The 24,884-nt window shown below is 46.3% G+C and overlaps 2 protein-coding genes across 4 annotated transcripts in view; one reads left to right on the top strand and one right to left on the bottom strand.

Annotated features, from left to right (window-relative positions):
• The window catches only part of Su(var)3-3 (lysine-specific histone demethylase Su(var)3-3), a 33,496-nt gene extending 31,987 nt beyond the window's left edge, over positions 1-1,509 (bottom strand). The window contains exon 1 of one of the 3 annotated variants that reach the window (XM_019060482.2): positions 1,231-1,509. Coding sequence is in view for 1 of the 3 variants with exons in the window: in XM_019060480.2 (XP_018916025.2) it covers positions 1,231-1,244 (14 nt within the window). In the remaining 2 variants the exon portion in view is untranslated. The remainder of the gene's footprint in view (positions 1-1,230) is intronic. The other 2 variants (XM_019060481.2, XM_019060480.2) reach the window with 2 other exon arrangements.
• A 14,021-nt stretch (positions 1,510-15,530) lies between these two features.
• The window catches only part of LOC109043282 (uncharacterized), a 20,011-nt gene continuing 10,657 nt past the window's right edge, over positions 15,531-24,884 (top strand). The window contains exons 1-6 of the mRNA XM_019060427.2: positions 15,531-15,820; positions 16,609-16,639; positions 18,494-18,775; positions 19,306-19,453; positions 20,708-20,872; positions 23,344-23,638. Coding sequence (XP_018915972.2) covers positions 16,626-16,639; positions 18,494-18,775; positions 19,306-19,453; positions 20,708-20,872; positions 23,344-23,638 — 904 coding nt within the window. The 5' untranslated portion in view covers positions 15,531-15,820; positions 16,609-16,625. The remainder of the gene's footprint in view (positions 15,821-16,608; positions 16,640-18,493; positions 18,776-19,305; positions 19,454-20,707; positions 20,873-23,343; positions 23,639-24,884) is intronic.

The following is a 24,884-nucleotide window of genomic DNA, read 5'->3' as shown; positions in this document are numbered from 1 at the left end:
ATTCTTTCTCTCCTCCACTCTTTACCTTATCTATCCCCAGCTTGGATTTCCTTGTGAAATCGCTACGCTGGCCTCACTTATTCTAGTAATAATCGGAAATTCCACCATGGATTGTGCACAACACTGCATAAATGGTGCCTTGTAAAGTTATTGCTATATGACTTTGGATTAGCAACCATATAAGAGTTAAATACATTAAAAAAATTGGAAATCAATCCTGGTACACATTTCCATAAGGAGTGTGGGGGGTCCTTATGTGTTTGTCGACCAGTTAAGACAAGTTCAGGGAGAATTTAGTCATGTGATTAGTCGGTTTGGTGAGTCATCCCCTTTGTCATGCCAATGGAGGATGTAATTATCGAGAAGCTAAAGGCATCTCCTGAGCTGCTGACACATGGTAGTCAAATTCTAGATGAATCCATCCTTTATTGGGACTGCAGCGGGGCGACTTTTGAAATGATATCGACTCTATGTCCCCGCTTTGTCATGTTGCACTATCGACTGAGTGGCTCTCAGTCGATGGCGCGACACGACAAAGCGGCGACATAGAGTCGATATCATTTCAATAATCGCCCCCCAGAAAGGATAACGCACAAAACCGACCAATCACTTGACTACATACTCTTCAACCTTGTCTTACCCATGGGACAAACACAAAATTTTAACAATCAGACTAGATGTGCTGATTAATTTTGATTCCTTATACTGGAGGTGATGGAGCGCATCTTTCATCAGTAACTCCCGGTAGAAAACCTAACCTTGCTTTTCAACAACAAAGCATCTTCTCATTGAAGTTCTTTAGTTGATATCATCAGAAAGTGGGTCTTGCCGACAAACTAATCAATGAGTGTTTCACAGAGGAGTAAAATTTCATCCTCAGATAGTTCATATCAGTAAACCAACTGATCATTGGAAGATACACCTCCCTTAAAACACTCGGACGTAGCAGTCGCTCACAGTTAACAAATGGACTGAAGATCGCATCGACGGTAGTGCAAGCTATCTGCATTACTTGAAAGATAAAAGGAAACGCTGGCGCATTTTTAACGATGTGCCAAAATTTCCAGGAATCAAAGAGTCGTCGAATTGAAATACTACAGCATCCCGGCTTCGGCGAACGGCAACAAAGTGGCGCGACGCCGTTTCGCGTATCCACCGCCACGGACATTATACCGAGTAGATTAGTATGAAATTGCGAAATAAATATGTTCATAAGACGGTAAAACTTACCAAGCTTGTTTCATCTTGAGGCTTGGGGCGCAAATTCAATAAACTTAATAAAAATACTTCATCCCAGACACTCGGTGCAAAATCAGTTACAAGTTTCAATGAACAGTACTGCCGTCATGGAGAGCGTCAAAATTTGCATCGCGCGGCTTGCATCGCCCAATAGAGTATTTACCATTTCCACTCATCCACGACAAATTTTGCCTTTGAAACATAGAACTATCTCAGTTTTTAAATTTTATTTGAAGAGGAAGGTAATTGATGAAAACTAGGGTTTTAATAATCAACTTTGATGAACTAATCAGGTGGGAAAAGGATATTAGTGAGTTGGCAGATGGTAATGGCGGTTCTTGGATCGATCATCCAAAATATCGATTCTCCGACCAAGAAATCGATAGGATTGAATCGATTCTTTCACGTTGATCATTCGCGTTCAAGGTAGATTTACACAGGTATGGAAAAGTTGAAAAGGTCCGCGGTGGTAGTGGCGAGCCCGAATCCGGGTGCCCCGAAAAAACACCGGAGTGCTTTCCGACCATGAGCCCTGGAAAGAACGGCCGTAAACGGGGACTAAGGCTCAACTTGGATTGGTCCATACGCTGTTTTGTCCGTTTTCTCTCTCTCGCACTCATTGCTCAGATGCGGCACGTCAAAGCAGCACACTCGGCTTTGACAAGCCGCCGTTTTATCGTCTATCTCTCTCCCACTCATTGATCAGATGCGGCAACCCGCGGCTCGTCAAAGGGACACACACAAACTCGCAAAAATACAGGCTAGGCCTCGTAATTTGGTGCGCGGTGGTAGTGGCGAGCCCGAATCCGGGTGCCCGAAAAAAACACCGGAGTGCTTTCCGACCATGAGCCCTGGAAAGAACGGCCGTAAACGGGGACTAAGGCTCAACTTGGATTGGTCCATACGCTGTTTTGTCCGTTCTCTCTCTCGCACTCATTGCTCAGATGCGGCACGTCAAAGGAGCACACTCGGCTTTGACAAGCCGCCGTTTTATCGTCTATCTCTCTCCCACTCATTGATCAGATGCGGCAACCCGCGGCTCGTCAAAGGGACACACACACACTCGCAAATACAGGCTGGCCTCGTAATTTGGTGCGCGGTGGTAGTGGCGAGCCCGAATCCGGGTGCCCCGAAAAAACACCGGAGTGCTTTCCGACCATGAGCCCTGGAAAGAAACGGCCGTAAACGGGGACTAAGGCTCAACTTGGATTGGTCCATACGCTGTTTTGTCCGTTCTCTCTCTCTCTCGCACTCATTGCTCAGATGCGGCACGTCAAAGGAGCACACTCGGCTTTGACAAGCCGCCATTTTATCGTCTATCTCACTCTCCCACTCATTGATCAGATGCGGCAACCCGCGGCTCGTCAAAGGGACACACACAAACTCGCAAAAATACAGCTGGGCCTCGTAATTTGGTGCGCGGTGGTAGTGGCGAGCCCGAATCCGGGTGCCCCGAAAAAACACCGGAGTGCTTTCCGACCATGAGCCCTGGAAAGAACGGCCGTAAACGGGGACTAAGGCTCAACTTGGATTGGTCCATACGCTGTTTTGTCCGTTCTCTCTCTCGCACTCATTGCTAAGATGCGGCACGTCAAAGGAGCACACTCGGCTTTGACAAGCCGCCATTTTATCGTCTATCTCACTCCCACTCATTGATCAGATGCGGCAACCCGCGGCTCGTCAAAGGGACACACACACACTCGCAAAATACAGGCTAGGCCTCGTAATTTGGTGCGCGGTGGTAGTGGCGAGCCCGAATCCGGGTGCCCCGAAAAAAACACCGGAGTGCTTTCCGACCATGAGCCCTGGAAAGAACGGCCGTAAACGGGGACTAAGGCTCAACTTGGATTGGTCCATACGCTGTTTTGTCCGTTCTCTCTCTCGCACTCATTGCTCAGATGCGGCACGTCAAAGGAGCACACTCGGCTTTGACAAGCCGCCATTTTATCGTCTATCTCTCTCCCACTCATTGATCAGATGCGGCAACCCGCGGCTCGTCAAAGGGACACACACACACACTCGCAAAAATACAGGCTGGCCTCGTAATTTGGTGCGCGGTGGTAGTGGCGAGCCCGAATCCGGGTGCCCCGAAAAAAACACCGGAGTGCTTTCCGACCATGAGCCCTGGAAAGAACGGCCGTAAACGGGGACTAAGGCTCAACTTGGATTGGTCCATACGCTGTTTTGTCCGTTCTCTCTCTCGCACTCATTGCTCAGATGCGGCACGTCAAAGGGAGCACACTCGGCTTTGACAAGCCGCCGTTTTATCGTCTATCTCTCTCCTCTCCACTCATTGATCAGATGCGGCAACCCGCGGCTCGTCAAAGGGACACACACACACTCGCAAAAATACAGGCTGGGCCTCGTAATTTGGTGCGCGGTGGTAGTGGCGAGCCCGAATCCGGGTGCCCCGAAAAAACACCGGAGTGCTTTCCGACCATGAGCCCTGGAAAGAACGGCCGTAAACGGGGACTAAGGCTCAACTTGGATTGGTCCATACGCTGTTTTGTCCGTTCTCTCTCTCGCACTCATTGCTCAGATGCGCACGTCAAAGTCAAAGGAGCACACTCGGCTTTGACAAGCCGCCATTTTATCGTCTATCTCTCTCCCACTCATTGATCAGATGCGGCAACCCGCGGCTCGTCAAAGGGACACACACACACTCGCAAAAATACAGGCTGGGCCTCGTAATTTGGTGCGCGGTGGTAGTGGCGAGCCCGAATCCGGTGCCCCGAAAAAACACCGGAGTGCTTTCCGACCATGAGCCCTGGAAAGAACGGCCGTAAACGGGGACTAAGGCTCAACTTGATTGGTCCATACGCTGTTTTGTCCGTTCTCTCTCTCGCACTCATTGCTCAGATGCGGCACGTCAAAGGAGCACACTCGGCTTTGACAAGCCGCCGTTTTATCGTCTATCTCTCTCCCACTCATTGATCAGATGCGGCAACCCGCGGCTCGTCAAAGGGACACACACACACTCGCCAAAAAACAGGCTAGGCCTCGTAATTCGGTGCGCGGTGGTAGTGGCCGAGCCCGAATCCGGGTGCCCCGAAAAAACACGGGAGTGCTTTCCGACCATGAGCCCTGGAAAGAACGGCCGTAAACGGGGACTAAGGCTCAACTTGGATTGGTCCATACGCTGTTTTGTCCGTTCTCTCTCTCGCACTCATTGCTCAGATGCGGCACGTCAAAGGAGCACACTCGGCTTTGACAAAGCCGCCGTTTATCGTCTATCTCTCTCCCACTCATTGATCAGATGCGGCAACCCGCGGCTCGTCAAAGGGACACACACACACTCGCAAAAATACAGGCTAGGCCTCGTAATTTGGTGCGCGGTGGTAGTGGCGAGCCCGAATCCGGGTGCCCCGAAAAAACACGGGAGTGCTTTCCGACCATGAGCCCTGGAAAGAACGGCCGTAAACGGGGACTAAGGCTCAACTTGGATGGTCCATACGCTGTTTTGTCCGTTCTCTCTCTCGCACTCATTGCTCAGATGCGCACGTCAAAGGCTCAAAGGAGCACACTCGGCTTTCGACAAGCCGCCATTTATCGTCTTTCTTTCTCCCACTCATTGATCAGATGCGGCAACCCGCGCTCGTCAAAGGGACACACACAACTCGCAAAAATACAGCTAGGCCTCGTAATTTGGTGCGCGGTTGTAGTGGCGAGCCCGAATCCGGGTGCCCCGAAAAAACACGGAGTGCTTTCCGACCATGAGCCCTGGAAAGAACGGCCGTAAACGGGGACTAAGGCTCACTTGGATTGGTCCATACGCTGTTTTGTCCGTTCTCTCTCTTCGCACTCATTGCCTAAGATGCGGCACGTCAAAGGAGCACACTCGCTTTTGACAAGCCGCCGTTTTATCGTCTATCTCACTCCCACTCATTGATCAGATGCGGCAACCCGCGGCTTGTCAAAGGACACACACACACTCTAAAAATACAGGCTGGGCCGTAATTTGGTGCGCGGTGTAGTGGCGAGCCCGAATCCGGGTGCCCCGAAAAAACACCGTTGTGCTTTCCCGACCATGAGCCCTGGAAAGAACGGCCGTAAACGGGGACTAAGGCTCAACTTGGATTGGTCCATACGCTGTTTTGTCCGTTCTCTCTCTCGCACTCATTGCTCAGATGCGGCACGTCAAAGGAGCACACTCGGCTTTGAACTACTCGCCGTTTTATCGTCTATCTCTCTCCCACTCTGTTTGATCAGATGCGGCAACCCGCGGCTCGTCAAAGGACACACATCACACATCGCAAAAATACAGGTGGCCTCGTAATTTGGTGCGCGGTGGTAGTGGCGAGCCCGAATCCGGGTGCCCGAAAAAACACGGAGTGCCTTTCCCGACCATGAGCCCTGGAAAGAACGGCCGTAAACGGGGACTAAGCTCAACTTGGATTGGTGGTCTGCGGTGGTAGTGGCCATCCCGAATCCGGGTGCCCCGAAAAAACACCGGAGTGCTTTCCGACCATGAGCCCTGGAAAGAACGGCCGTAAACGGGGACTAAGGCTCAACTTGGATTGGTCCATACGCTGTTTTGTCCGTTCTCTCTCTCGCACTCATTGCTCAGATGCGGCACGTCAAAGGAGCACACTCGGCTTTGACAGGCCGCCGTTTTATCGTCTATCTCTCTCCCACTCATTGATCAGATGCGGCAACCCGCGGCTCGTCAAAGGGACACACACACACTCGCAAAAATACAGGCTGGGCCTCGTCATTTGGTGCGCGGTGGTAGTGGCGTGCCCGAATCCGGGTGCCCCGAAAAAACACCGGAGTGCTTTCCGACCATGAGCCCTCGAAATAACGGCCGTAAACGGGGACTAAGGCTCAACTCGGATTGGTCCATACGCTGTTTTGTCCGTTCTCTCTCTCGCACTCATTGCTAAGATGCGGCACGTCAAAGGAGCACACTCGGCTTTGAGAAGCCGCCATTTTATCGTCTATCTCACTCCCTTTCCTTGATCAGATGCGGCAACCCGCGGCTCGTCAAAGGGACACACACACACTCGCTAAAATACAGGCTGGGCCTCGTAATTTGGTCTGCGGTGGTAGTGGCCATCCCGAATCCGGGTGCCCCGAAAAAACACCGGAGTGCTTTCCGACCATGAGCCCTGGAAAGAACGGCCGTAAACGGGGACTAAGGCTCAACTTGGATTGGTCCATACGCTGTTTTGTCCGTTCTCTCTCTCGCACTCATTGCTCAGATGCGGCACGTCAAAGCAGCACACTCGGCTTTGACAAGCCGCCGTTTTATCGTCTATCTCTCTCCCACTCATTGATCAGATGCGGCAACCCGCGGCTCGTCAAAGGGACACACACACACTCGCAAAAATACAGGCTGGGCCTCGTCATTTGGTGCGCGGTGGTAGTGGCGAGCCCGAATCCGGGTGCCCCGAAAAAACACCGGAGTGCTTTCCGACCATGAGCCCTGGAAAGAACGGCCGTAAACGGGGACTAAGGCTCAACTTGGATTGGTCCATACGCTGTTTTGTCCGTTCTCTCTCTCGCACTCATTGCTCAGATGCGGCACGTCAAAGCAGCACACTCGGCTTTGACAAGCCGCCGTTTTATCGTCTATCTCACTCCCACTCATTGATCAGATGCGGCATACCCGCGGCTCGTCAAAGGGACACACACACACACTCGCAAAAATACAGGCTGGGCCTCGTAATTTGGTCTGCGGTGGTAGTGGCCATCCCGAATCCGGGTGCCCCGAAAAAACACCGGAGTGCTTTCCGACCATGAGCCCTGGAAAGAACGGCCGTAAACGGGGACTAAGGCTCAACTTGGATTGGTCCATACGCTGTTTTGTCCGTTCTCTCTCTCGCACTCATTGCTCAGATGCGGCACGTCAAAGGAGCACACTCGGCTTTGACAAGCCGCCGTTTTATCGTCTATCTCTCTCCCACTCATTGATCAGATGCGGCAACCCGCGGCTCGTCAAAGGGACACACACACACTCGCAAAAATACAGGCTGGGCCTCGTCATTTGGTGCGCGGTGGTAGTGGCGATGCCCGAATCCGGGTGCCCCGAAAAAACACCGGAGTGCTTTCCGACCATGAGCCCTGGAAAGAACGGCCGTAAACGGGGACTAAGGCTCAACTCGGATTGGTCCATACGCTGTTTTGTCCGTTCTCTCTCTCGCACTCATTGCTAAGATGCGGCACGTCAAAGGAGCACACTCGGCTTTGAGAAGCCGCCATTTTATCGTCTATCTCACTCCCTCTCATTGATCAGATGCGGCAACCCGCGGCTCGTCAAAGGGACACACACACACTCGCAAAAATACAGGCTGGGCCTCGTAATTTGGTGCGCGGTGGTAGTGGCGAGCCCGAATCCGGGTGCCCCGAAAAAACACCGGAGTGCTTTCCGACCATGAGCCCTGGAAAGAACGGCCGTAAACGGGGACTAAGGCTCAACTTGGATTGGTCCATACGCTGTTTTGTCCGTTCTCTCTCTCGCACTCATTGCTCAGATGCGGCACGTCAAAGCAGCACACTCGGCTTTGACAAGCCGCCGTTTTATCGTCTATCTCTCTCCCACTCATTGATCAGATGCGGCAACCCGCGGCTCGTCAAAGGGACACACACAACACTCGCAAAAATACAGGCTGGGCCTCGTAATTTGGTGCGCGGTGGTAGTGGCGAGCCCGAATCCGGGTGCCCCGAAAAAACACCGGAGTGCTTTCCGACCATGAGCCCTGGAAAGAACGGCCGTAAACGGGGACTAAGGCTCAACTTGGATTGGTCCATACGCTGTTTTGTCCGTTCTCTCTCTCGCACTCATTGCTCAGATGCGGCACGTCAAAGGAGCACACTCGGCTTTGACAGGCCGCCGTTTTATCGTCTATCTCTCTCCCACTCATTGATCAGATGCGGCAACCCGCGGCTCGTCAAAGGGACACACACACACTCGCAAAAATACAGGCTGGGCCTCGTAATTTGGTGCGCGGTGGTAGTGGCGTGCCCGAATCCGGGTGCCCCGAAAAAACACGGGAGTGCTTTCCGACCATGAGCCCTGGAAAGAACGGCCGTAAACGGGGACTAAGGCTCAACTTGGATTGGTCCATACGCTGTTTTGTCCGTTCTCTCTCTCGCACTCATTGCTAAGATGCGGCACGTCAAAGGAGCACACTCGGCTTTGACAAGCCGCCATTTTATCGTCTATCTCACTCCCTTCATTGATCAGATGCGGCAACCCGCGGCTCGTCAAAGGGACACACACACACTCGCAAAAATACAGGCTGGGCCTCGTCATTTGGTGCGCGGTGGTAGTGGCGAGCCCGAATCCGGGTGCCCCGAAAAAACACCGGAGTGCTTTCCGACCATGAGCCCTGGAAAGAACGGCCGTAAACGGGGACTAAGGCTCAACTTGGATTGGTCCATACGCTGTTTTGTCCGTTCTCTCTCTCGCACTCATTGCTCAGATGCGGCACGTCAAAGGAGCACACTCGGCTTTGACAAGCCGCCGTTTTATCGTCTATCTCACTCCCACTCATTGATCAGATGCGGCAACCCGCGGCTCGTCAAAGGGACACACACACACACTCGCAAAAATACAGGCTGGGCCTCGTAATTTGGTCTGCGGTGGTAGTGGCCATCCCGAATCCGGGTGCCCCGAAAAAACACCGGAGTGCTTTCCGACCATGAGCCCTGGAAAGAACGGCCGTAAACGGGGACTAAGGCTCAACTTGGATTGGTCCATACGCTGTTTTGTCCGTTCTCTCTCTCGCACTCATTGCTCAGATGCGGCACGTCAAAGGAGCACACTCGGCTTTGACAGGCCGCCGTTTTATCGTCTATCTCTCTCCCACTCATTGATCAGATGCGGCAACCCGCGGCTCGTCAAAGGGACACACACACACTCGCAAAAATACAGGCTGGGCCTCGTCATTTGGTGCGCGGTGGTAGTGGCGTGCCCGAATCCGGGTGCCCCGAAAAAACACCGGAGTGCTTTCCGACCATGAGCCCTCGAAATAACGGCCGTAAACGGGGACTAAGGCTCAACTCGGATTGGTCCATACGCTGTTTTGTCCGTTCTCTCTCTCGCACTCATTGCTAAGATGCGGCACGTCAAAGGAGCACACTCGGCTTTGAGAAGCCGCCATTTTATCGTCTATCTCACTCCCTTTCATTGATCAGATGCGGCAACCCGCGGCTCGTCAAAGGGACACACACACACTCGCAAAAATACAGGCTGGGCCTCGTAATTTGGTGCGCGGTGGTAGTGGCCAGCCCGAATCCGGGTGCCCCGAAAAAACACCGGAGTGCTTTCCGACCATGAGCCCTGGAAAGAACGGCCGTAAACGGGGACTAAGGCTCAACTTGGATTGGTCCATACGCTGTTTTGTCCGTTCTCTCTCTCGCACTCATTGCTCAGATGCGGCACGTCAAAGCAGCACACTCGGCTTTGACAAGCCGCCGTTTTATCGTCTATCTCACTCCCACTCATTGATCAGATGCGGATACCCGCGGCTCGTCAATGGGACACACACACACACACTCGCTAAAATACAGGCTGGGCCTCGTAATTTGGTCTGCGGTGGTAGTGGCCATCCCGAATCCGGGTGCCCCGAAAAAACACCGGAGTGCTTTCCGACCATGAGCCCTGGAAAGAACGGCCGTAAACGGGGACTAAGGCTCAACTTGGATTGGTCCATACGCTGTTTTGTCCGTTCTCTCTCTCGCACTCATTGCTCAGATGCGGCACGTCAAAGGAGCACACTCGGCTTTGACAGGCCGCCGTTTTATCGTCTATCTCTCTCCCACTCATTGATCAGATGCGGCAACCCTTGGCTTGTCAAAGGGACACACACACACTCGCAAAAATACAGGCTGGGCCTCGTCATTTGGTGCGCGGTGGTAGTGGCGTGCCCGAATCCGGGTGCCCCGAAAAAACACGGGAGTGCTTTCCGACCATGAGCCCTGGAAAGAACGGCCGTAAACGGGGACTAAGGCTCAACTTGGATTGGTCCATACGCTGTTTTGTCCGTTCTCTCTCTCGCACTCATTGCTAAGATGCGGCACGTCAAAGGAGCACACTCGGCTTTGAGAAGCCGCCATTTTATCGTCTATCTCACTCCCTTCATTGATCAGATGCGGCAACCCGCGGCTCGTCAAAGGGACACACACACACTCGCAAAAATACAGGCTGGGCCTCGTCATTTGGTGCGCGGTGGTAGTGGCGAGCCCGAATCCGGGTGCCCCGAAAAAACACCGGAGTGCTTTCCGACCATGAGCCCTGGAAAGAACGGCCGTAAACGGGGACTAAGGCTCAACTTGGATTGGTCCATACGCTGTTTTGTCCGTTCTCTCTCTCGCACTCATTGCTCAGATGCGGCACGTCAAAGGAGCACACTCGGCTTTGACAAGCCGCCATTTTATCGTCTATCTCACTCCCACTCATTGATCAGATGCGGCAACCCGCGGCTCGTCAAAGGGACACACACACACTCGCAAAAATACAGGCTGGGCCTCGTAATTTGGTGCGCGGTGGTAGTGGCGAGCCCGAATCCGGGTGCCCCGAAAAAACACCGGAGTGCTTTCCGACCATGAGCCCTGGAAAGAACGGCCGTAAACGGGGACTAAGGCTCAACTTGGATTGGTCCATACGCTGTTTTGTCCGTTCTCTCTCTCGCACTCATTGCTCAGATGCGGCACGTCAAAGGAGCACACTCGGCTTTGACAGCCGCCGTTTTATCGTCTATCTCTCTCCCACTCATTGATCAGATGCGGCAACCCGCGGCTCGTCAAAGGGACACACACACACTCGCAAAAATACAGGCTGGGCCTCGTCATTTGGTGCGCGGTGGTAGTGGCGTGCCCGAATCCGGGTGCCCCGAAAAAACACCGGAGTGCTTTCCGACCATGAGCCCTGGAAATAACGGCCGTAAACGGGGACTAAGGCTCAACTCGGATTGGTCCATACGCTGTTTTGTCCGTTCTCTCTCTCGCACTCATTGCTCAGATGCGGCACGTCAAAGGAGCACACTCGGCTTTGAGAAGCCGCCATTTTATCGTCTATCTCACTCCCACTCATTGATCAGATGCGGCAACCCGCGGCTCGTCAAAGGGACACACACACACTCGCAAAAATACAGGCTGGGCCTCGTAATTTGGTGCGCGGTGGTAGTGGCGAGCCCGAATCCGGGTGCCCCGAAAAAACACCGGAGTGCTTTCCGACCATGAGCCCTGGAAAGAACGGCCGTAAACGGGGACTAAGGCTCAACTTGGATTGGTCCATACGCTGTTTTGTCCGTTCTCTCTCTCGCACTCATTGCTCAGATGCGGCACGTCAAAGGAGCACACTCGGCTTTGACAAGCCGCCATTTTATCGTCTATCTCACTCCCACTCATTGATCAGATGCGGCAACCCGCGGCTCGTCAAAGGGACACACACACACTCGCAAAAATACAGGCTGGGCCTCGTAATTTGGTGCGCGGTGGTAGTGGCGAGCCCGAATCCGGGTGCCCCGAAAAAACACCGGAGTGCTTTCCGACCATGAGCCCTGGAAAGAACGGCCGTAAACGGGGACTAAGGCTCAACTTGGATTGGTCCATACGCTGTTTTGTCCGTTCTCTCTCTCGCACTCATTGCTCAGATGCGGCACGTCAAAGGAGCACACTCGGCTTTGACAAGCCGCCGTTTTATCGTCTATCTCTCTCCCACTCATTGATCAGATGCGGCAACCCGCGGCTCGTCAAAGGGACACACACACACTCGCAAAAATACAGGCTGGGCCTCGTCATTTGGTGCGCGGTGGTAGTGGCGAGCCCGAATCCGGGTGCCCCGAAAAAACACCGGAGTGCTTTCCGACCATGAGCCCTGGAAAGAACGGCCGTAAACGGGGACTAAGGCTCAACTTGGATTGGTCCATACGCTGTTTTGTCCGTTCTCTCTCTCGCACTCATTGCTCAGATGCGGCACGTCAAAGGAGCACACTCGGCTTTGACAAGCCGCCATTTTATCGTCTATCTCACTCCCACTCATTGATCAGATGCGGCAACCCGCGGCTCGTCAAAGGGACACACACACACTCGCAAAAATACAGGCTGGGCCTCGTCATTTGGTGCGCGGTGGTAGTGGCGAGCCCGAATCCGGGTGCCCCGAAAAAACACCGGAGTGCTTTCCGACCATGAGCCCTGGAAAGAACGGCCGTAAACGGGGACTAAGGCTCAACTTGGATTGGTCCATACGCTGTTTTGTCCGTTCTCTCTCTCGCACTCATTGCTCAGATGCGGCACGTCAAAGGAGCACACTCGGCTTTGACAAGCCGCCGTTTTATCGTCTATCTCTCTCCCACTCATTGATCAGATGCGGCAACCCGCGGCTCGTCAAAGGGACACACACACACTCGCAAAAATACAGGCTGGGCCTCGTAATTTGGTGCGCGGTGGTAGTGGCGAGCCCGAATCCGGGTGCCCCGAAAAAACACCGGAGTGCTTTCCGACCATGAGCCCTGGAAAGAACGGCCGTAAACGGGGACTAAGGCTCAACTTGGATTGGTCCATACGCTGTTTTGTCCGTTCTCTCTCTCGCACTCATTGCTCAGATGCGGCACGTCAAAGGAGCACACTCGGCTTTGACAAGCCGCCGTTTTATCGTCTATCTCTCTCCCACTCATTGATCAGATGCGGCAACCCGCGGCTCGTCAAAGGGACACACACACACTCGCAAAAATACAGGCTGGGCCTCGTAATTTGGTGCGCGGTGGTAGTGGCGAGCCCGAATCCGGGTGCCCCGAAAAAACACCGGAGTGCTTTCCGACCATGAGCCCTGGAAAGAACGGCCGTAAACGGGGACTAAGGCTCAACTTGGATTGGTCCATACGCTGTTTTGTCCGTTCTCTCTCTCGCACTCATTGCTCAGATGCGGCACGTCAAAGGAGCACACTCGGCTTTGACAAGCCGCCGTTTTATCGTCTATCTCACTCCCACTCATTGATCAGATGCGGCAACCCGCGGCTCGTCAAAGGGACACACACACACTCGCAAAAATACAGGCTGGGCCTCGTCATTTGGTGCGCGGTGGTAGTGGCGAGCCCGAATCCGGTTGCCCCGAAAAAACACCGGAGTGCTTTCCGACCATGAGCCCTGGAAAGAACGGCCGTAAACGGGGACTAAGGCTCAACTTGGATTGGTCCATACGCTGTTTTGTCCGTTCTCTCTCTCGCACTCATTGCTCAGATGCGGCAACCCACGGCTCGTCATAGGGACACACACACACACTCGCAAAATTACAGGCTAGGCCTCGTAATTTGGTCCGCGGTGGTATGGCGAGCCCGAATCCGGGTGCCCCGAAAAATCACCGGAGTGCTTTCCGACCATTAGCCCTGGAAAGAACGGCCGTAAACGGGGATACTCAACTTACCCATGGTTTTGCTTTCCTCCGCATTAGCTAGATGCGGCACGTCAAAGGAGCACTACTCGGCTTGACATGCCGCCGTTTTATCGTCTATCTCTCTCGCACTCATTGCTCAGATGCGGCAACCCGCGGCTCGTCAAAGGGACACACACACACTCGCACGAAAACATTGGTAATTCGCCTTTCACCTTTATCACAGGAGGATGTAAGACGTGCATAACCTCAATCTTGCTTGCCGATAACAGCCATCTTGTTTGTTGATTTACGGCCATAAGAGCATCGTGTCAGCCTATTCGCTCGCGACCAATGAAAAACCGGAACAGAAATGGCCATACTCTGTCTATAACATTGACGTATAATACAATCTAGACCGCGCATAAGGAAATTTCGGCAAGACTAGATTCCCTTCAGGCGAGACGATAAGCAACCCAGGAACACTCAGTAAGTGTACCGACCGAGACAATGGAAAGGCCAGTCTAGTGTAAATCTACCTTGATTCGCGTTCCTAGTTGCTTTCTATGAAGGGCCGTTTGTAACTAAAGATAAGAATGTTGGCAATATATAAGAAATGGTGTTAAGTATATATGAAATATTCAAGATATATATGAAATTTTAAAATATACATACGAAATTGTCGCAATATACAAGAAATGTGTCAATATTTAGGAAATTGACTCCAAAATATGTGGCGAAAATCGTGCAATATATAAGAAATCGAATTCACAATATATATGGCGAAATTCGTGCGATATACAGGGTTATCCATAAGTCCTTTCCATCCCCTCTAAATTTTTACCTAATTGAGGCAAAGATTTGAAACTTTAGGTTAAAGGGAGCTACTTTCTGGCCCCCTATTTGTAAGAGTGGTAGTTAGCCCCTAGGACTGGTTTAGTACTGAATTTGAGCAAAATCGGCTGAGCCGTTTAAAAATCGCAAGCTCAGAAAGTTTTAGGCGGGGGGGGGGGGGTGCACGGCATGAGGGGAGTCGGCCAGAGCGGGGCCGCACAGTGGCGAGGTGGCATTGTCGTCAGGGTCGGGAGAAAGTTTTTTGGACAATCTGTTCGTCGTACAGTGGGTCAGGGGAAGAAAGTTTTTTGACAATCTGTTCGTCGCACAATGGGTCAGGAGGAAAATGTTTTAGGACATTCTTTTCGTCGCTCAGGGGAAGGAAGATTCTGGACAAATTGTTCGTCGCACAGTGGGTCACGGTAAGACATCAAATCCCAATTCGGGAAATACACTTTCCTTCCCGCGGTGGATGCACGGGTCACTGGAAGAAAAGGAGAAACGACTGAAAAGACGCGCGCGTCCCGGGGGGATGGGGGGGGGGGGGTCTGCCCCCCCCCCCCCCCCCCAAAAAAAAAAAAAAAAAACGGCGCGGAGAGAAGCGGAGCGCCGGTTTTTTTAATTTTTTTTTTTTTTTTTTTTTTTTTTTTTTTTGGAGCACCGAGATAGTGAGTTTATTTTATCAGCTCTGCCGCAGTCGTTTCGAAAACCAAGTCGCATTCTGTATTTAGAAGAACAGGAACTACAAACTTGTGTGACTGTTCAACACGTTGATAGCTGCTGTAATTTTTCTCTTTTTTCTGCTCACGATAGCCCTTTATGTACATCAGATAATGCTTTCCCGCGCTTTCACGCTTTCATTATTCAGGACAAATCCGCTTTGAGCAAATCGGCGTGGTGCAAGCAAGGTGCAAGTACGCAGTTCACATCGTTCCGGATTGGTGGAATGTAAGAATCATTGGGCTATGACGTAGATAAGCTCTCTTTGTTGCAAAACTATGCGCTGTTGACCAAAATAAATCCCTGTTGAGCAAGATATTACATTTGGCTACATTGTAAAAACGGCGGGCTTTTAGTTCATCTTACAATGACGTATGGAAAATCTCGAGATCTGATTGGTCATTGTCTTGCTGATAAGCGATAATCCCTCCCTTTCTGCTACACTTTTAGTTCTAACCTTACTTTCTCTGAACTTGACATCACTTGTTGACTTCCATAAAAAATGCAATTTCGCGGTTCATAATCCGCGAGGTTGAGAAGGTTGTGAATGTGATTCTTCATTTTCATCGTTAATTTTTCAGTATAGATCACTTTTCCCAGTCACTTCACCTATGTTGGCAGAAATCAGTCGCCTCCTCATTTCGCCCTGCAGTTATTTTCTTCTCACAACATCTCTGATTATCCAAATGTGATCTCATCTTCGTTGCACTAAATGTAAGTTGAACTGTGTGGATTGACGTTTTTTGTCGCCTCAAACTAAGATCTGTAGTATATTTAGAAGCATTCGCTTTTCCGAGCCCCCTTAACACTTTCTTTGTGCTGAGACTATGGTCTTTCTATAAAGGTAATCAGTTTCCTGAGCTTGCTGAATCAGGATTATGAAAGCCTGACGGCCACTACTTATCAGCTAATCTATATGTTTAGAAGATGCATTATCAATCATGCCTGGTCATAAGTATCATAATCATCTTCACTAAGATGAATCCAATCAGGAGAAACGGTATGAAATGTCAGGAGAACATCTTCCCATCTAAACTGAGGAAGCTCCAGTAGGCTGACTGTCGAAAGTTCAAAACAGGTCATTAAAATTTGAACATTTAAATGTGCTAGAATGCCTGGTGGAGATAGGGATATGTCTAGTCTTGACAAACTAACTTAGTTTCATTTATCAAGCCAGTGAGGGTCCAGAAGGATGCCCAGTTTTCCTTTCTTGAAATCCTAGAGGCTGCGATCTTGTCATCTAAGTAAGTGAGGTCCCTGGCCATTTACTTTGGAATAAAGTGACAGAACAAAAGTAATCGAAGTGATGGGGATTTGAGCTACAAAAGTTAAAGGGCATTCCAGCATAATCCTTGCTGTTGGTAGGTGAGCAAACATTGCTGTGAATATGATTTGCTTTGTTATCAGCCAATCGTTACTTTCACTATGCAAGAAAAATTTCTGAAGTATAAATTTTGAGCTAGAAATTCATATTGAATCATTTTTCTTTTTCTTTGTTTCAGAAAGCTTATGCACCATCATGGCAGGTTTGAAGTGAGTATTTTATTTAGTTTGTTTACTTCATTGCTTTTAATCTACCTTGTCACATATATACGCTATTAGTGGCGACGCCATCATAGGGATTCTCCATTATATCAAATTGGATCCAAACATTAACATTGGCTTAACCTCTTTTAATGCTACCAATGCGAATAAATTGATATGTATTGCTTTTTTGTGACGTGCCACTACTAACGTCTATACAGAATTTGGTCCCAACTTTTTAAAGTTTAGATTGATGGCCATAATTTTTCAATATTTTTGGGTACTTCGAGTAGCCCTCAAGGGCTAATCCCATTCAATTCCAGTCTACTTTCCCTACTGTCGTATTAACCTATTTTATAAACCAAATTCTTTCAACCTATAATACCTGGGCAGCAACTCTCCATCACCCCAATTAGCTCCCTGAAACCCAACCATCTCCCTAACTACCATTTCCCAGAAACCATTTTAATGTCTAGTTGTTCGCACTCGTCACAACCCAACACCAAATAGTCTCTCATTCCTTTAAAGAATAACATCCTATCAACTAATCTATCCTCACTAAACCTAACCTCGACTCGTCTCCCTATACCAGATTAATCATCCCTCTCCTCATCTTATATAATATTACAAAGATCCTCACTTTGATTAACAATTCTATGCATAACCACCCTAAGCTTTTCAACATTTCCAAAATATTACTATCCCTATCACATCCTAATATATATCTCATGACTGAATTTTACCCTTTTTGAAGTGCCCTGATCTCTTTTCCATTTGCTTCTCCAAGTAACGAAATACAATAATTTAACTTCAACCCAACCAACGAGTAATAAATTATCTTTCTACTACCCTTCCCTATAAAATCCTTTATTCTCCATAACAAACTTATTTTACTCCCATACTCTCTCGTTATTCTATCAATATGTTTCTTCAACTTTAAGTCTTCAGTCAACCAAATCCCTAGATACTTCATTTCTCTTACCCTTTCCATCACCTTCCCATTCAAAACCACCTCAGCTTGCCAATTATTCCTGAATGCTTCAAAAACCATATATTTAGTTCTAGATACATTCAAGACTAACCAGTTTTTCTTTAACCAGACTCCTGGTCCACCCAGATCCCTATTGATTTTTTTTCTATTCCTGCCATCTCTTCCCCTTCACTATTGAAGACTAGCGTGTCGTCTGCAAATAAAGTAGCACAAGATTCCTTCACCGCTTCCGTCAAATCATTTATATACAATAACGGTCCTAACCGACTTCCCTGTGGCACTCCTAATGCAACACACATTTCATCTGATAACCTTTGACCCCATTTAACTTGTTGCCTTCTATCACTTAAATAATTTTCAATCCATTTAATAGCCTTCCCTCTGATTCCAATTTTCATCAATTTCCGAACCAAAATTTTCCTATTTATTGTCTCAAACACTCTCTTTAAATTCAAAAACACAGCAACCGTAGTCGTCCCTCTTCTTTTCCTTTCTCTCCATTTTTTTAATAATCCTTGGATTAATTCCTCAGACCCCATCTTTTTTCTAAAACCTCTTTGTTCATCTATTAATATATTGTTCTCCGTTAGGTCATATGCAATATAATGTGCAAAACAATTTGAGCTTGGAGCTTGATTATTTCTTGTTTTCAAAAAGATAAATCCAGGTTTCCCCCAAAAATGTAGCTGAAATTGAGCAGGAACCCCAAGTTCTAAGCAAATATTTGTCTCCAAAAATCTGGGAAAGATCAGATTATGGGATAATTTAAGAATTTTGCACATCATACTGTATCTCCGTACTGAAACAGATTTCTGTAGCAGATCAATTTTCATAACCACTTATTACATCACCACTATTTTGCTTTTTCATAGGTATGAAGAACTGAAAACTTGTCTAAAGAAAGGAACCTCCTCTGTAGAGACCCTAAAATTGTGTGTGGAAGCGTTTTCAAAAAAGGATGAAGCGTTTCACAAAGCTGTCGGTGACATGTCCTTTTGGTGCCCTCATTTGTTCTCCCTTGCATTCTCCGACAGTGCATCCACACGACTTTTGGCTGTCAAGTGCATAAATTTATTCATGCCAAAATTTGTTGACCGCGCAAAACCATACTCTGACGATTGGTGGAAGCAGCTAAAGCACGATATAACCAAAAAGTAAGTTCAATAATTTTTTTTCTCACTTTAATCAAGGGTTCCTTCTTTTTGCTAAAACTAAGAAAAGCTGTATGTACCAAGGGACGCAACAAGTCAGTCATAGGCCTGAGTTGCTTCAGTGTTTTTAACTCCCCTTTAGATAGCCTTCTTTGTGCATTGCAAGTTTCACTTCACTAAGCACTATACTGATTGTGAGCCAGTTAATCAGCACCGTGACTTATTAGAAAATTTCCATTCTCCCGCTGGCCAAGTTATCTTTTTTGCATAATCTTCCCATGGTCAAAGATATGGTTTGTGTACACGCGTTCAACTGAACTCCCACCACATAATTCCATCATATATTGAAAGATGGGTGAAGACTTTTTCTAAAAAGAATATTCAATCAGTAGTTTTTCCTTATTTTTCTATTTTTTTGTACGTAATAATGTGTGAAAAATGGACTTACTTAAACTCTAAGAAAAATCCAGCAGTTCTTGCCTATTGAGTTTTCATCTCTGCTTTTACATCTTATTCTATTATTTTCTATCTAGATATGCAGTTATATTGGCTGAAAAATTGGACACTTTTGAAGATTGGGACACACTGTGGAAGCTCTGTGTCTCTATTCTGGATATTGAATTGTATCAATCAACTACACTTGTGAACGCCTTATTAAAAGTTGCTGAAAAGGCTTTCCGTGTATGTTTACTTCTTTATTCTTACTACTTAGATTTTCTTTCTGGAATTATTTTGAACTTTTTAAAATGCCCATTTCAATTTTCTTTCCTTTGAAAATTGTTTTTTTACTCAAGAATTTTTACCTTTGGTGACCCTCTAAGTATTTAAATAAAAAAAAGAAGACATTTGGAGAACCTGAACAACAGAAATATTGACAAAATCAGATTAATGATTTACAAACTTAAGTTTTCAAAATAGGCACTTATTTTCTTAAAGTGATTCTAAGCAATGTAGGGACAAAATCCGCTACTACGTTGTGCTGCTACAGTCTGTGTCCTTGAAAAACAATAATTATTGCCTTGTATCAATTAATGCAAGGAACTGATCCACAACATTTAGCAGCATTAATACCGCATGCTATGGCGTCAAATTTGTGAAGATTCGTTGAAAATTCAAATCCAAAACTTCAGTACCGGACGTCTCTCATTGACTCAATATGTAGAAAGAGGTGGCATTACATCTCTCCCTCATTGAGTCAATGTTTGAAGCCTGTTATGGTAGTATTAAAAATAAATTTTCACATGATCTCTCAAATTGCAGTGTTCTACCACTCAGTATTAATGCTGCTAAACGAATGGATCAGTCCCTTATATTAAGTTGCTCATTATGATAATTGTTTCTTCTCAAAGACACATATCCATGGTGAAACTACCAGACCACGTATCTCGGTTTGCGACGTCGCAGACTTCCCGTCATACTTTATTTCTTTGATAGAAAAATACTCAACTTCAACTCTTGTAAACATCTGGCATTTTTCTTCTCTGTGTGAAGAATTCAAGGAAGGAAAATTTCAAGGAATGATATTGGTTTTTTCTCTCTCTGAAAAGTAAAATGGGAGCGGAGTTTTTTAAACACCGCACACGTGGTATGGTAGTTTCACCGTTGATATTGTGTTGCAGTGTAACGTAGTCTGAGATCTCATCCCTAGATCACTTAGAAACACTTTAACTCCTTGAATGCCTGTAATATTTCTCCCCTCTGTGGTGGAAGAGGGAATACTATTTGTAAATGTTGGTAAAGCATGATCAATAAACCGACTACCCATAGTAACAATGTTGAATGAACTCAATAAATTACTGGAGTAGGAGTCTGTATGTAAAAATTTTAGGGCAGTAATTTTCTGCAAAATAAACCTTTCAAGACTTATTCTTGAGTTTTTGTTTGTTTGCCCCCTAATCTTAACATTTATTCCCTGTTCAATTTGTTTCTTTCCAGGATAAGTCATTAGTCATTCCTGCCTTCAGTTGTTGGAAGCATTTCATAACTGTCTATGCCAAATCGCCGAATGTGATGTTTAGCTCAAAGCAAATTTCCCTCCTCATAACTCCCTTGACTGCTAAAAGCCACTACACTCTCAAATATTGTGAAGTAAAACTGGAGGTAAGTCAAGCATAACTTCTCAAACATTTGTTTGTATGGTCTTTAATTTTTATCTTCTGTTGTTGAATTCTTTGCAGAAGGAAGCAGCATTAGCAGTCCTTCTGCTCTCATCCAATTTTCCTCGTCCTAGTTTTTTGTCCCCTCTGCATTTCAGCAATAGTCCAACCGTTCGCTTTGAATTATAAGCGTAATGAGCTATGGCCAACAGTTCATTTCTTCTTTGATTTTATCTTCTTTTGTTTCAAGTATAGGAAAAATAAAACAAAATTGTAAAAATCGGAAACAAAAATACTCCAAAAATCAAATAAAGCATAATTTAATTGAGGCGCAAGAACAGCTCGTTTCGATTGCGGTGTTTCCGTCTCCACTAATATTTCATTCATTGTGAGGAATGTGAATGCATACATTTCATTGCAATTTTCCCTGAACATCCTTTATGATTGTAAAAAGTTCCCATGATAAAATAACCAATGTATAGTCTCTGCTCTAAGATCTAAATTAGAACAGGGATTCTAAAATTAACGAGATAGCCCACCAAGATGTGCCCAACTCACATCCAGCGCCTCAAGTGTTATAAATTCAAATGAATCAAAAAAAGAAAGAGAAGAAGAAAAAAAACAGAAATTCTTACATAACTAATAGTATTGATAATACTTTAATAGGAATTTGCACACAAAAATTGTATTTCTTCATCTGAGAGTGCTTAATGAGCTGAGTTTGCAGTATTTTTCATAATTTTTTTATGACATGGGAAATTGGAGAAAAATAGATTTAAAAGTGAGAAAATGTGCCGCCTTATGACTTCATCTAAGTAGTGGCTTTTTCCATTTAAACACATGTATTTTAGCAGATTAGGTTGAAAAAAAAACTAAGAAGTGGCCCGTACTATATGTAACAAGGTGGAGAAATGGTGCTGAGTCCACACCATTTCGTAGGGAAAACAAAACCAAGAAATTCCAAAAATTAAAATTAGAGTCAAAATTAAATTTTTTGAACCAAGACCAATCCACACAGGTCAGTCATTGCGCAGCTTTTTTGAAATCCACTCCCCCGCCCGGCCCTAACTCGCCGCACTTAATGCTACGTCACAATGGGTGCTCCCATAAGAAATACATTGCAGGCACTCAATACTACGTCACTGCGCAGTAAAGTACCAAAACTTGTCCTCGGGAATGACTGACCTGTGTGGATTGGTCTTGTTTTGAACTCTAATGCGTACCAGTATGAAACTGAAGGGGGAGAGTGTTCAGCTCAGGCAGTTTACATTGGAATATTAAGTTGAAGGCACGCCTAGAGATCTATACTGGTTTGGGCCTTTTTTCGAAAAAATTGTCCAATTTAGAAACCACGGATATCCTCGTACTCAGTTTTCCTTGCAGTATCATTTTAAAGATGAGATTCCCAAAATTTAAGACACCTGCAAATTCTCTATTACACCAACTGATTTGATTCTTAAGCATAAATATAACTCTAGACATTATAACATAAAAAACTTTAAAACTTCCCGTTAATAGGGCTGTTTTATCGGTAGTCGGTAAGCTACCTAAACAGTTCTGTTAAGAAAAAGTTACGCTAAGAGCGCTCTTGCTGATAGCGATCAGAGTCTTCAGAGCTGGCGAAAATAAGCTGTTGCCATGTGTACATCTATTTTACGCGCCGCCACGCCAGGCAATCTGATAAACCGACACACGGGGCAACAATGCATTGAGTGCGAGCTCTCAAAAATCTGTTAAGGCCGGCTGTTGTCGATATCATTGCCACTGTCGGTACTGCCGCTAGTTTCAATTAAGAACGATATCGATAGTGTTCCAGCAAGAATTCGTTTGAACACCCCTACCCCTCAAGTCTCAAGAGTCTATCATCAAATTCACATCAATTCAGTTTTTCAATGCTTTATCCTTAAATTAGAGGCTTTTGCTCAAGGATGCAGACTTTGCATCATTTCTATGGGGTCTAGAACAACTCCTCCAGGAGGCTTTCTATAACCTAGATGAATTTTGAAATGCCCCCTGAACTTTAATGAAAACTTAACTGATCAATGATCTGTAGTACGTTTTGTAAATTTGTGTAATTCCAAGATGTCTTATTGTTAGTTAGTTGTTAACAGAATTAATCTGTTTTTTTTTTTTTTTATTTTTTTATTTTTTTTACTATTGAAATCCATTCATGACCTGTACCATAGCCAATCGACTTTCATCCCTTCTTTTTTTTTGTCTATCCATTCCTTCTCTTCCTCTGGGTTATCACACTTCATGAATTCAAGATTTTTGTCCTATTATTTAGAAGCTTGTGGCTCTATGAAGAAGCCAGATTTTGGAACTGAAAGACAGAAAAAAGTGGACCCAACCTAAGAGACTTCAGGTGTAAAAAGCTTGAAACTTCAAAAATATTTGTTTGCAGTCAGGATCATAATGCCACTCATGACCATATAGTGTTTTATGAAACTAATAAAATCGTTTACTCGTTTTTAGGTTTGGAATACATTAATTGCACTCGTCCTCGACAAGAGTAAACAAGCTGTGGATGTGATAATAAACCCTTTTTTGAGCTTCTTGTATGGGCCTCTGAAAATGCCATTTGCATCATCGTTTCCAGAGCTTGTGGACCGAAGTGTAGAAAGCTATCTCTTAGTCCTGAATAATACAAGTGTATTCAAGTATATGGATGGGAAAATTTCATCATATCTTCCAAAAGTTTTTTCATCTGTTTTCAAGAGTAAGAAAATTAATGAAGAGCTGATACTTCGTCTGTGGAAAACGTTTCTTGGTAAGCTTTACGTTGTAACTATGCCAGTGTTATTTAATTAAATCGGATCATCTGGAAACATTCAAGGTCTGTTAGTTTGCTTTGGGATTTGGTCAGTTTTTTGGTGTTGCGCCTTTGACAATTTAAGTCGATGTGAAGGTTCCAGAGCATTTTTATCCTATTCTTTGACTAATCTTTTTCTTCCTCTGTAACGGATCAGCAACACTGTAACCTGGATAAACTTTTTGATTGATACTCAAATCTGTTAGGTACCTCTTCTAAAAGGTTCAATTAGGTAAAGGAAAGCTATGAAAATATGTAAAAGGTTAGAAAGAGCCCAATTTTAAGGTACCAAAAGACATCTGCTTCTCCTACTAAACTATGTCAGGAAAAACCATTTTGGCCCCTTAAAAAACCTAAATACTGATGAAGTTGGCAAAATTGGCCTCTAAATTTCTCAGGAAGATTCAAACAAGTCGGTCGTTTAAGAATTATTAGTTCACAAATGACGTTTCCAATGCTCATGCTGGGCATTGGATGATGTTCTCCCAGTAAAGTGTAAAGTCTCTGAATACGTACTTTAATTTTATTTCTTTAAATTATAAGGGTTCGAAAATTTGAATGATCATTTAGGTATTCCATTGTGACCACCACAGTCCTTTTCTTTAATTATTGTCCCAGTTTGATTTTTGTTGCCACATCTTGAAGTTTTGTGACGTCAGGCGGGTACATAAAGGGACTCTAGCGGGTAGCGGGTACCAGTTTTGTTAGGCGACTACCAAATCTGTAGCATGTAGCCGGCGTAGTGCGCGTTTCAAATCTTCGCCTGTTCTCAGCAAGATGAGGATGCGAAGCATTGTGTGATAAGTAAGATGAAACATAAATTATCCGTCACACTCCTTCCTAGAACTGTGCCTGTTCAAGCTGAATTTAGTTTTTTATATCTGAATGATGAAAGAATCTCAAAGGATCGAAATATAACTAATTCTTACCTATAACTTTGCAAGATAACACCCTGATGAGGTCCTGTTCCCTCTAATTGAGTTAGGAATTTTTCCAGTACAGTTGCAATATCAGTAGAGTACCTAAGCGGCACCCAGTGTCACAGTATGTCATACATATTTGATGTAGGTAATTCTCATCCAAATAAGAGAAGAATAAATAATTACCTTCATTACCACCAAGTAGATGAAAGTTCCACTGTGAACTTAGTTGGCCAATAAAAATGCAAACAATGAAGCAATTTTTTTTTTATTTCCCGACTCCA

Source organism: Bemisia tabaci, chromosome 3 (genome assembly GCF_918797505.1).
Source record: "Bemisia tabaci chromosome 3, PGI_BMITA_v3".
NCBI lineage: Eukaryota > Metazoa > Arthropoda > Insecta > Hemiptera > Aleyrodidae > Bemisia > Bemisia tabaci.
Note: the sequence above shows the minus strand (reverse complement) of the source record. Positions and strands in the feature narration are given on the sequence as shown.